The sequence below is a fragment of the Neoarius graeffei genome, chromosome 21, assembly GCF_027579695.1.
Source record: "Neoarius graeffei isolate fNeoGra1 chromosome 21, fNeoGra1.pri, whole genome shotgun sequence".
In the NCBI taxonomy this organism is placed as follows: domain Eukaryota; kingdom Metazoa; phylum Chordata; class Actinopteri; order Siluriformes; family Ariidae; genus Neoarius; species Neoarius graeffei.
This window is the reverse complement of record NC_083589.1, coordinates 35,954,708-35,968,575: the sequence shown is the minus strand read 5'-3', so window position 1 is coordinate 35,968,575 and position 13,868 is coordinate 35,954,708. Positions and strand designations below refer to the sequence as shown.

The 13,868-nt window shown below is 40.9% G+C and overlaps 1 protein-coding gene across 2 annotated transcripts in view; it reads right to left on the bottom strand.

Moving 5' to 3' along the window:
• Positions 1–13,868, bottom strand: part of LOC132869708 (copine-8) — a 302,212-nt gene that overhangs the window by 206,317 nt on the left and 82,027 nt on the right. For both annotated transcript variants that reach the window (XM_060903046.1, XM_060903044.1), the window contains exon 2: positions 8,866–8,906. In XM_060903046.1, coding sequence (XP_060759029.1) covers positions 8,866–8,906 — 41 coding nt within the window. The remainder of the gene's footprint in view (positions 1–8,865; positions 8,907–13,868) is intronic.

Below are 13,868 nucleotides of genomic sequence, written 5' to 3'. Positions count from 1 at the left end.
TACTGTCTGCATTTGTTCCAACAATATCTACTTAAAGTATCGTACACAACACAAAATAACTATTTAACTCAGTTTTATTTGTTTGCCCAAGTGCATCTTTCAATTTGAAAAACTAAACATTTGGCAGATTACAATATCAAAAAAATAGAAAGGTGATTCAAGTTACTTTAAAGAAAAAAAAGCCTTCGCCTTTGTTGTAAAGTGCACGGGCATCTTTAAGTGCATAAAAAAACCTTAGGCTATCTATAAACAGAAAACATTTGGCAGCATTACCAATGCAAACAAAATGTGTAACAGCCCAAAACAAGCTCAAGACTTAAGTCGTAAGTATCAATGTGGTGTCAATTGGGTTAAATGACAACTTTCATTTAAAAATTGAATATTAACAAATATATTATCAAAATATCAATCAAAAACCAGTAATGCCTACTGGGAGATGTTCGAGGACTCCCAAGATTTCAGTGCAATACCCAACAAGTCACTTGTTGACATTTGGCAGCATTACCAATGCAAACAAAAAGTCTAACAGCATAAAAAAACAAGCTGAAGACTTCTGTAGGGGAAAGTTATGTAACCCTCCACAGCTTTGTTCTTAACAAATTGACCACTGTGCCAAGTAAAAAACTCAAAACATAATGAATATCATATATTGGGTGCTTTTGTAAAATCGTTATACTTCAGACAACAGTAAAAAGATAAACTAAGCTCCTTGCTCAAAAATATTGTCTGATCCAGCATGTCAAGTGAAGACTGACAAGAACAATGTGGTCGCTGGAATTCTACAAAAATGGCCATTGCTCCCCCCATCTGCCTTACTGAGCGTGTGCAAGAAAGTACGGAGAGCGCATTGGGACAACCTTAATGCAGTTTAATCAACTGTATTACATAAATCCAACTCAATAAGGTCTAATAATCATAAAAACCAATACTGTTAGGTTATTAAAACAAAACTCACTTGATTTAATCGTTAAACACGACAATATTTAATACATTTAACATGAACTAGTTATTTAACTCCAGCAACATGCATGTTTCATTTCTTTGAGTGTATCCAGAATGAGAAATAGCCCCAAAGTCAGCATATCACAAGTCTCTTGGTGCACCTGAATGAACCATTTCTCAGCTGTTTACTCGAGATCATGAAATAATTGTTTTGTTTTCTCGAGATCACGGAATAATTGTTTTGTTTTCTCGAGATCTCGGAATAACGGTTTTGTTTTCTCGAGATCTCGAATTAGTTGTGTTGTTTTCTCGAGATCCTGAATTAATTATGTCGTTATCTCGGGATAACAAGGTGAATTAAAAAAAGGATTATATGAAGGGCCTCTCTCAGCTTCCGTAGTATATATTCTCAAATCACTTGTCTTTTTTTGTTTCTGTTTAACATACCATTCTGACAGTTTGGCCATATTGCTGTGTTGAACAGCTTGTTGCACCTTCCATTAAAGTGTTCACATTTGTACACATCTTCTTGCTTTATTCATTCAGTTGTGGGGAATGGTTAGTAAGGTTGATTCTGACCTAGGCTATGTTGAGGTCACATATCTACTTTTTAAGTTCATGCTATAGTGCATACAATTTTAGAGGTATAGCCTACATGTGCATATGCATTCTTCTTGGTGTTCTCACAAACAGGTGAAATAAATCAGTTTAAATTTGGCCTATGGACATAGCCTGGCCTATTCTCAGCCATTACAAAATCTGTTGTCTGACCATAATTTAACTGATCTGTATACCACTATGCTACTAGATAACAAAATGCCTGTTTGTTTTATTTCATGTGAGATGTTGATAAATGTGAGCTTCAACAAAATGATAAGAGCACCTCTCTGAGTGTCACATTTACGTAAAAAAAAGGTGTGCAAGCACGAGCATGGTCGCGTGCAAAAGTGTCCCGGTTTCAGACTAGGGAAATCTGGTCACCCTAGGAAAGCATGGAGTTGCCAGTTGAGAATTATGTTATATATATTACACATTATATATAATATAAGGCAGACTGACTGAATCATCAACATCAGAAGACACAATCTGGCTCACTAAAAGCAATCTGTTCATAAACAGTTTCAGAAAATTATAGGTGTAAATTATAAAATAAAGGTTTAATCAAATAATCAAATTCAAAGTTTTTTAAAAGTCATTCTTACAATCGTTCACTAAAGTATTAAACCTGAATGCAAAAGGCCAAATAAAGGGTACTAAGGTGTGCTGAAAACCATTTCTTTTTTATTTGCCCATTGTCTTTGGGGATAATAACCAGATGTCAGGCTCAAAGAGACCCCCAGTTTTTCCATGAAACTTCACCAGAATCAAGATGTAAATTGGGTCCCTCAATCACTCAATATATCCTCTGGGATGCCAAAGTACCTAAAGGTATGGTTGAACATTAGTTCTGCTGTTTCGAAAGCTGATGCTAGGCTAGAGGTATTAAATGTAGGAAATCGGGAAATCAGTCATTCATCACCATGATGACTATATTGAGCTAAGATGGGGGAAAATCAGTGATGAAATTGATGGCTATGTGTGACCATGGTTGTTGAGGCATGAGTAGTGGACGAAGTTTGCCGACTGGCAAGGTGCAAGGTACTTTGGCCTTGGCACAAACTGAATAAAAAGAGACAAAAGTATAAATAACTTGTAGTATGTTTGGCCAACAGTATTTCTCATGTAGCAGTTGATGTGTCCTGTGAGTGCTGGGTTTCCTGTGGCAGAAGCGGTATGGGCCTAGCCTGGGAAATCCCATGCTGCTTTGCACAATCGTTCCGATCTGAAAAGACAGCATGGAAACTATGGTCTAAAGGCTCGCCTGAGTTAGGGAGCCAATCAGAGAGTGGGGAGGGGTGGAAAGACGGTGACGCGTACTACTTGACAAACGGAAGCTTGTAGTTTATTTGGGACTGTTTACGGATCACATTTAACATGGCGGCGAGCGATACGAACCAAACTTTTGATCAAGCTTTAGACACTGTTCTGAATAGTTTAGAGCGAAAGTTTGTTTTAAAAAAAGAACAGCGTTTGGCGTTACAGTCTTTCTTCGCCTCTTCGTCTTCTTCGTCGCTCTAACTACGTCACCGGGTACAACTGCCATGATTGGCCATGGGCTACGTATACGCCAAATGATAGACATTCGCAACGTCCAATAAACGGCCGTTGACAATCGTAAACCACACCTCCCCTACGAGAAATTCAATAGGCGGATTCCAGACCATATTTCACTTGTGATATGGTCTGGTGTTAACCAGACTAGTATGGGCCCACATGATTGATTGATTTGTCTCGGAAGGCAGAGGATAGACTTTTTCCTCACTGGGCACTGTTTGGGAATTTGGGGAGCTGAGTGTAAGTGGGATAGCGAGTCTGCTTTGATATGAAAATGTAAAGTCAAAATGTGCAAAGAACAGGGCTCAGTGTAGTTGATGCAAGTTTAGTTTTTTGACAGACTTGATGTCCTCAAGGTTCTTAAGATCTTTGTAGATGGTAAATGTGTGAAGGGCTCCCTTCAACCAATGTTGGCATTCCTCCAGGGCTAGTTTAACAGCGAGAAGCTCTCTGTCGCTGATGTCATAATTTTGTTCAGCAGGGGTCAGCTCCCTTGAAAAGAAGGCTACTGGATGGAGCTTGGGTCTTTCTTCGAACTACTGTTAGAGAACGCCCCCAACACCCGTTTTTGGCATCTACTTCCACAATGAAAGGTTTGGGGGGGGGGGTCTAGGTGCTTTAGCATTGGGGAGGAAATGTACCGTATGTTTCTTTGAGTTTTGTGAAGGCTTGTTTAGTGGACGGATTCCACTGCAACTATTTGCTTCCCTTCTTTAGCAAAGGTATCAGTGAAAATGCTATGATACTAAACCCTCTTTTGAATTAGTAAAAGTTAGGTAAGCCCAGAAAACACTACAGTTCTTTGACTGTGGTGGGGACTGACCAGTTAGAGACTGCTGAGCCTTTGGCCTGGGCCTTGAGCACCTGTCTGGACCAATGATGTAGCCCAGAAATGTCACCTGTTGCACATGAAATCCATATGTTTCTCCCTTGACATAAAGTTGATGTTTGAGGAGCTGAGACACTACCTTTTTGATGTGTTGGACATGCATATCTTGGTCAGAGGAATATATCAGGACATCGCTGACATACTCAATGATACATTTTTCCAACATGTTCCACAAGGCATCATTTATGAGGTATTGAAAAACTGCAGGCATTTAAGATAGCCTATATAGCATTATGCAATATTTGAAGTGGCCAGAGGTGGTGCTGAAGGATGTCGTCCACTTGTCCCCTGCAGGGATATGAACCAGCTTGTATGCACTGTATAGGTCAAGTTTTGTGAAGACTTTGGCCTCCCATAACTGCTTTGGAGCCACTGGGACCAGGACAGAGGATAATGATACTTAACTGTGACTTGCTATAGACTGCAATAGTTGCATGGCTGTCAACCACCCCTTCTTTCTCCATGAAGAAGAAACCTGTGAAGGCTGGAGAAGTGGAGGGGTGTATGTACCTCTGTTTGAGGGTTTCTTCAATATATTTTTCCATAGCTTGGATTTCTTTGACAGATAAGGGTAAATACAGTTGTGAAGGGGTGTGGCTTCCACTAGCAGTCCAGTGGCACAGTGGTATGTGTGATGCAGTGGGAGCCCACTGGCCTTGGTTTTGGGGAAGCCCACAACCACCAGAAACTTGGTGGTGACAATAAGGAAAGAAATGCTTTTTTGGTGCATGGCACTGAAATGGAGGGTAATGGGCTCAGTACAGTGAGTGACTAACCCCCCTCTGCTGGGTCCTCCATCCAGGGCATGTGCTTTTAATGGGTGTGGCAGAGGTTGCAATGACAGCTGGAGCTTTTCTGAAAGGATGTGGTTGATAAAGTTTCCAGCTGCACCAGGGCTGATCAACACTGTAATGTAAAAGATATTCCCTAAGTGTGTGATCTGAACTAGTAGTATAGAATTTGGGTGAGAAAGGAATTGGGGTGGACTCACCATGTTTGAACAAGGCATAGTGGATGCTCACTCAGGGGTGGACTGTGGGACCTCGACAGGAAACCATGATGAGCACAGGGCCATTTGGTGCTGGGGACTACCACATAATTTCTCTCAATGATGCCTCTGGTGGGCGGCACGATGGTGTAGTGGTTAGCGCTGTCGCCTCACAGCAAGAAGGTCCGGGTTCGAGCCCCGTGGCTGGCGAGGGCCTTTCTATGCGGAGTTTGCATGTTCTCCCCGTGTCCGCGTGGGTTTCCTCCGGGTGCTCCGGTTTCCCCCACAGTCCAAAGACATGCAGGTTAGGTTAACTGGTGGCTCTAAATTGACCGTAGGTGTGAATGTGAGTGTGAATGGTTGTCTGTGTCTGTGTGTCAGCCCTGCGATGACCTGGTGACTTGTCCAGGGTGTACCCCGCCTTTCGCCCGTAGTCAGCTGGGATAGGCTCCAGCTTGCCTGAGACCCTGTGGGACAGGATAAAGCAGCTAGAGATAATGAGATGAGATGAGAGATGCCTCTGGTGTTCCATATTGTTCAGCTTAGTCTGGCTCAGCTTCATGGGTTCTGTAGGCTGGATCTTGGGAACTGAGAAGTTTGTTTTCACGATTCCTATATTCTTGAGTAGCACATCTAGGTGAGTAGGCATGTCAGTAAGTGCTTTGAGACATGGCACGCTAACTCAGTAAGTAACTCAGCATTGAGACTTTGGCAATATGGGGTCTTCAGTGCTCGCTCATTTCAGCCACTACCAGTTGCCAACGTGTGAAGGCTGAGTGCAAATTCAGCAGCATTTTGGGTCCCTTCATTTAATGTGAGGAGCTGCTCTCCAATCTCCTTGCCCTCACGAAGATGGTCAAACACTCTTTTGAAGAACTGCAGGAAGCATTCATAGGAGGTAATGTGCTCACCTCCTTGAGACCAGATGGGCATGAACCAGGCTGGCACTTTGTTGCTGAGCAGACTGATGAATCTTTGTATGATCTGGAACCCTTTCTTGACTCACAAAGTAGAGTAAACATTGTAACATGAAACCTTTGCAACTAGCCATGCCACCAGAATACTTTTCTGGATAGGCAATGAGTGATGAGGGAGATAGATGGGTTGCCATTGGTAGAGCCTGTGTTGAGGCTCAGAGCTGTGCCATCCATTTGATGAGTAGCGCAATCTAGACTCAAAGTCAAGGTGCAGGCAAGGGTCAGACGATCAACAATCAACATGGACTAGGGCAGGCAAGAGCAAGTTGAGAAAACCAAGATCAAAACAACAGGTAAGACATTAAAAAAATAAAGGCTTGGTATTGAGTGTTATAATAACATGACACATACTTCACAAAGTGAAGGTGTAGTGAGGGTGTTTAGATGGGTGTGAGGGTGAGTCCAGCTGCGTGCAATCAGTAATCTTGTGAATGTGAGATTGTCCATAATTGCTGTGAATTGTAGTCCAAGGCGGCCACGTTTGGAGGCTATGCTGTACTCTGGGAGTTGTAGTTTAATGCCAAGGGTAAACTGAAGGCACGGAGCAAATAGGAATATACACTGCATGAAAGTACCTGAGATGTGAAGTGACAGGAGAAATGAGGGCAGAATTATCACCTGGGGAATCCCAATATCATGTTTACTAGGAAAGACAGCCTCTTTATGCGTATTCCAGTATTGCCCACACCTGATATTTGAAGTCAAGCTTGAATGATTTGTTCAATTTCTGTGCAAGGCAAATGTCACCATAAATTGGCCGCCCACATTGTTTCTATATCTGCAGCCCTCACCACGTGCACATTAAGATTAGTCATTGAAGCTCAAAGCACTCTTCACACAATCAGTGCACAAACAAAAAAGTTCAGTGGCTCACTGAGGATCTGTGTAAGGTGTTTGTTTATGATGGAACCCTGACTTTATACGGGCAGTCGGGTGATGGTGCTGTCATGGATAACATGAGATAATGGCTGGTTACTGAATCTGTCTGTGTGTGTGAGAGAGAGAAAGAGAAAGAGAGAGAGTGTGCGCGCACATGTGTGCTGGGTTTTGAGAGTGCTATAGCAACATCTGTGTCAGGTGAGTAGTGCAGCGCAGAAAAACATCTAAAATGTGTTGAAGTACTGTTTTAGAGAAATAATTCACAGCTGTTCTACTGAACAGGCATCAGATTAGAAACATAATATTTGAGAGACAAATCAAATAAAGTTTACACAGTACCCATTGTGTAGTAATTTGATAAGGATAAATTGTCCTCCTTAGTTTTGTACTACAGCTATTACTTTAATGGACCTAACAAGAAAATCTATCTTACCCATATATCTTTCTTGTAACAACAAACAACATTGTTAAGTTAAGGGAATCTGAACTTAAAATAACAAGAGTGCTCTGAGAGCACAATATCCCCTGCTGGCAACCATGCCATAAATTTGGTAAAATGTGACTGAATTGAATGAAATTGCAATATGTGTATTACCAAGATATACCAAAGAATCCTGTCAAGTTTCGTGAAATTCCTCGAAAAATTGTGAGAGCAGTTGATTTTAGAAGGTGAGTACCCTACCCAGGACGGACGGACAGACAGACGGACATCACTACGACATAATCCCCCTTCGGGCCTTTCGGCCAGCGGGGGATAAAAATTGTGAAGAAAGTTGATTTCAGAAAGCAAGCACACCTTGATGAAATTGCCAAAGTACAAGTTTGTTAATAATCAAGGGTATAACTGGTAAAGTTTGCCCAAATAAAATGAAATTTCAATATGCGTATAACTGTCATATAACAAAGCCTTTTGCCAAGTTTGGTGAAATTGCTCCACAAATTGTGAGAGGAGTTGATTTCAGAAGAACGTACACCCTCATGAAATTGTCAAAGTACAAGTTATTTAATCAAGGGTCAAAACTCTGGTAAAATTTTCACAAATGAAATTAAATTGCAATATGCGTATTACCGTCATATAACAAGGCCTTTTGCCAAGCTTCGAGAAATTCGTCCAAAAATTGTGAGCTGAGTTGATGTCAGAAGGCAAGCACATTTTCATGAAATTGTGAAAGTACAAGGTTATTAATCAAGGGCCACAACTCTGGTAAAATGCGACCGAATTGAACAAAATAACAATATGTGTAGTACCGACATATAACAATGCCTTTTGCCAAGCTTCGAGAAATTCGTCCAAAAATTGAGAGAGGAGTTGATTTCAGAAGATGAGCACCCTTCCCGGGACGGACGGAAATCGCCACGACATAATCCCCCTTCGGGCCTTTTGGCCAGCGGGGGATAAAAAATGACAAGAATCATGCATATTATAATATAATAGAATACAATATAATACGAATACTGATGAAGACTCAGATGGAGACTCAAAACTGAAACTTTTGTATAACTGCTCCTGTTCTAAACTGGGATAAATATGTGCAAAACCTCATTCTTAGATTTATACAACAGATTTATATAGGAGTCAGTGTATAAACATAGTTTCAAAACATGTTCAATCTATATTATCATTCACTATGTTATCATTCACGTCAGTCAGTTTGGTTGTCCAAGATGGCTGCCACAGAACATAACATTGGTGGTTCAGTGAGTTGTGATCAAAAGGTTGTCAGTTGTGAGTTGAGTTCTTGGGCAAGACCATTAACCCTCAGGAAATGTAATATGCAAAAGTTACGAAGTTTTTCTTTATGTTTCTAGTTTACAGAAGTCTTACAGTTGCCTGGGTGACATTATGGAAGAACGGGATTAGGTTTGAAGGAAGTACTTGGGGAAAAGGTTTCTGGCTGAGACAGACTTCATTAATTATTCACGCCATTAGACTTATATTTCCAGTGCAAGCTTGGATTTTTGGCAAAAGGATTTCTTTTAGATGAAGCAGGGTTTACAGAAGAAGAAGAAGAAGTTACAGTAGAATGTGATCTTACTTGGATCTGATTTGGAGAAAGTGTCCATGTCGAGCAGATTTCTGTAAAAGAAAAAAAAAGAGGCAACATTTTAAATTACATAATTAACTGATACATAACACGTGTGTGTGTGTGTGTGTGTGTGTGTGTGTGTGTGTGTGTGTGTGTGTGTGTGTGTGTGTGAGTGAGACTATGAGATGGCTAATGGTTTGCAAGGCAATGCATTGTCAGATAAAGACAAAAGCTTGTGAGAGCCGGCTAACTGTACTCATCATTTAATTGTGTCTCATGGCCTTCACAGTCTAATTACCTGAGATTAGGACAAGAGGGAGCAGCCGTGAAACACGACATGACAGTCTCAGGGGTGAACACACACACACACACACACTAAAAATGCACATTTGGCACACAGTGTCACATTCCCATGAAATATGTGCAGTTGTGCGGAATAATCGGAATAATCTCTGAAACACAGAGAGATATCAAGTTCTCTCATAAAAACAACCCTGGCATAGTATACTGTGTGTGTGTGTGTGTGTGTGTGAGTGAGAGAGAGAGAGAGAGAGAGAGAGAGAGAGAGAGAGAGAGAGAGAGAGTCTGTGATGTCTTCCCACCCTGTGTGCTAGTACATGAGACATTCGTGCTAACAGGCTTCTTGCACTGCGGGAGCAGAGGTGGTGACTAAATGAGGAGACAGTAATCTCTGTTTGGTCCTGATTCAACCACAACTAGGTGAGGACATCCATTATGAGCATCTACATTTACTCAGCACACTGGCAATGCCGAATGAGCTTAATGATATCGAATGCAGGTAGCAGAAACACTTTAAAGGCCATTTTGCGATTTGATATTTTATAAGGCGAGTCATAAGGACCGACATTTACTCCACACACCTCCAACATTGAATCAGTGATGATGGTGGACGCACACTGCAGGAACACAATAAATTTAAAAGCCATTTTCAGTTGATTTCTAGCAATCATTGCTAGGGTGGAAATAGGCCCGAGATGCAATATGCCATGCATCAATTCTAATGAAGCTTGTCAGACTGGTAGGACTGCTGATGGGACAAAATTCAATATTCTGCCTTCATCATTCTCATATTTTCCCCATGAAGGTTGACATGTTGGGGTAATTACTGAACCTCAGTTGGTCTACATGAAACATTTCCTAATGCTGTTTAAATATATTTTACAGCTGCATTACTTGCATGATCATTTTGTTTGCAAATCTGTTTTCTTTGACCATCTTTGGTGGTGACACAGTATAAAGTGGCAATTTTAAATCTTTCGGCTCTGGTAGCTTTCACCTCAGCCAGGTGGAATGTGCGAAACCTGTTCATCACAGTGCCTTCTGAGACAGGAGAAACAAGATCAACTGTGAGCTACTGCTCACTTATGTATCCCCCCGCTCTCGCTTATATCAGAATGCAAGCAATCGAAAGAATAGGACACTTATTATGAATGTTGACTTCAACAAATAATTAACCCTGAAACAAGTAAGTAAAGCGCAGTGTCTCTCCCCAGGGATTTCAAATAGCATCCTGGTAAACTGTCATTTTGAAATAGCATTTTGCTTCTTGAAATAGTATCAAAATCCACCCTATATGTTTTGTAAATACATTCAGTCGGTAAACAGGAAGTTGATGTGCGACATACCTGAAAATGGTATACACGGTATAGAACCCCAAGCTGAAGTTTGGTCCCAAATATCAAGCAGGTGTGATTTGTAATTGCTGAGAAAAATTTTACGCACATTTTTTAAATCCATGCTATATGTTTTGCAAATACATTCAGTCGGTAAACAGGAAGTTGATGTGCAACAGACCTGAAAACGGTATACACGGTATAGAACCCCAAGCTGAAGTTCGGTACCAAATATCAAGCAGGTGTGATTTGTAGTTGCTGAGAAAAACTTTATGCAAATTTTGTAAATCCACACTATATGTTTCACAAATACATTCAGTCGGTAAACAGGAAGCCGATGTGCGACAGACCTGAAAATGGTACACATGGTATAGGACCCCAAGCTAAAGTTTGGTACCAAATATCAAGCAGGTGTGAGTTGTAGTTGCTGAGAAAAATTTTACGAAAATTATGTAAATCCACCATACATGTTTCGTAAATACATTCCTTCGGAACGGGAGGATAAGTTTTTTTGTGTGATGATATAGTCTGCAAACTTCTATAGACTGTAACGGTTAGAAATACTTACACAGCTGTAACTGCTGTTTCAAAGATGCATTTCGGAGCTTTCATGCCTATTAGTCTATTCGCCATTTTGGAATCAAAGTGAAATTAATACGTCTGGTTCATTTGCTATTTGGTGTGGTCGAGTTTCACACTGCAGGTAAGTGAACAAAACAAAAAGAAAAAAAAAGGTGTGAGGTATGTGTAGGACAGAAAACATTTTCATAAAATGATTTTCTTTATGGCGGCACGGTGGTGTAGTGGTTAGCGCTGTCGCCTCACAGCAAGAAGGTCCGGGTTCGAGCCCTGTGGCCGGCGAGGGCCTTTCTGTGTGGAGTTTGCATGTTCTCCCCATGTCCGCGTGGGTTTCCTCCGGGTGCTCCGGTTTCCCCCACAGTCCAAAGACATGTAGGTTAGGTTAACTGGTGACTCTAAATTGACCGTAGGTGTGAATGGTTGTCTGTGTCTATGTGTCAGCCCTGTGATGACCTGGCGACTTGTCCAGGGTGTGCCCCGCCTTTCGCCCGTAGTCAGCTGGGATAGGCTCCAGCTTGCCTGCGACCCTGTAGAACAGGATAAAGCGGCTAGAGATAATGAGATGAGATTTTCTTTATTGGTTAACGTTTCATTAAAATTGCAATTTGCTTTGCAAAATACACCCAATTCATTCCAGAATACTCTTTGAAAGGTGGGGGCAGTGATTTTGAAGTAATTTTTCTGAGCACTCGGTGAAGTTCTCCTCACATTCCAGCAATAAAATATCTGCTGAGGTCTCTGCTGTACCCCAGGCTCTGTAACTCAGCTCACAAAATCTATAAGAATATTGCATTGTGCAGCCCAGTACACAGTAAAAAAGAATTACCATTCTACAGTCCATGCTAAAGCACTTGTAATATGCAAAACCAACACAGACCCAAATATATACACTGTTGAATGTCTTCTGAAATTGCAACATCCTTTCAGAAGATATTCATAGAACCTGCCTACAACATGTGGTTTCTGTGTAGTGCTATTCAGCAGACATAATTTGGACACTCGAAAAAAAGTGCTATCTACCGTCTTCTGCATACATGAGCTCACAGATATCCGTGATTGGCTAGTGTCACTGTGAGTGACAGGGGAAACAGAGTGTGTCATATCTCCTGCCAAATTTGTTCCCAAAACGGCTCCCGATCACAGATGACTGTGGCATTGTTGAGATTCAAACTCACAATCTTCTGATATTAGGGCGAACGTTTTTTTCTGTTGCGCTTGGTAGCCCCAGGTATTTGGCGATGTTATTGGGATGGCCCCCTCTACCAAAAACATTAAAAATAAATTGAGGATGATTAATAATCAGTAGAATCTCTCAATCATTTTGTCTCTCAATTCAGAAAGCTTCACTATGCCATGTACACAAATGTGTTTTGTGTGAATTGTTGAGCTGCATCAAAACAGCCAAATTATGCTTAATTCCACCAAAGTCCCTGGCTTTTCCTTTTCACACAAGTATAAAAGGGTTGGCCTTCTTCTGTGACCAAATGACTGCAGGTCAATGTGTTGTTTAATGGTATTTATTACCTGGCAATGTGGGCACATGACTATAACACTTTATTCTATCCAAATTCACTGGATATGAGCAATCGCGCGATCTGATTGGCTACTCTACTATTAGGCTATCAGCTCATATATGGTGAGTAGAGAAAAACAAAATGGCGGAGTGCATCAAGTCAGATATATCACTTTGTTATCAAGTATTTAAAAGAAACAGAAATAGCTAAAAGAATATAGTTCCCCCCCCCCAATATCGCCTGTTCCACAATCCAACCCAGTTGGTGACGGTAATGCACCTTTAAGTTGCTTTGCCAACCGCCAAAAAATCCTAAAGAAGAAGAACAAAATGGCGGCGCGTGCTGCTGAACCAACTGAGGATGAAATAAAAACTCTACTCGAAAACAAAACCCCAAAAATACAAAAAAAAAAAGCAACAAAATATGGAATAAAAGTATTTGATGGTAAGAACGTATTTTTTTATTTTTCAAGAATTATTATGATAGCATGTCTGTGAATATTCTCATTTTTGAGGTTATTATTATCGCATTTTCACAAATCACTCTTGTCATTTCGCTGGCTTGTTTACATTCTAAGCGGAAACGATTTTGACAGACGTTTTGTATAAAGTTCTCATTTATTGAATTTGCAAAAAATAAAAATAAAAATGCTCTGTTTCTCAAAATCCAGTGAATGTGGATAGAATAAAACAGTTATTCCATTCAATCTCGTCGTACATGGTTTATAGCCAACTCAGCACGACCCCCCTCGTTGGCTATCAGCTCATGTACGACTCAATTTCGTGGAATAACTGTTAAATACATCATATCTCTTGATGTGTGTATCATAAAAATGGATGTGGTGTATCAGTGAAGCGTGGGGAGGCCCCTCTTAATATCATCTCTCTGGCAGTTTAATGGGTCTTGAGGGGGAGTTAAAATCCCAGGAAGTGACTGCTCATGTAAATCTTTGAGCCATTAAAACAAGCTGATCCCATACCCACTGATACCAGGTGCAAATCCTGAGGATTGGTTAAGGCTTTCAGTGTGTGAATGAATCTCAAGTCAAGTCAAGTCAAGTTTATTTGTATAGCGCTTTTAACAATAAACATTGTCGCAAAGCAGCTTTACAGAATTTGAACGACTTAAAACATGAGCTAATTTGATCCCTAATCTATCCCCAATGAGCAAGCCTGTGGCGACGGTGGCAAGGAAAAACTCCCTCAGACGACATGAGGAAGAAACCTCGAGAGGAACCAGACTCAAAAGGGAACCCATCCTCATTTGGGCAACAACAGACAACATG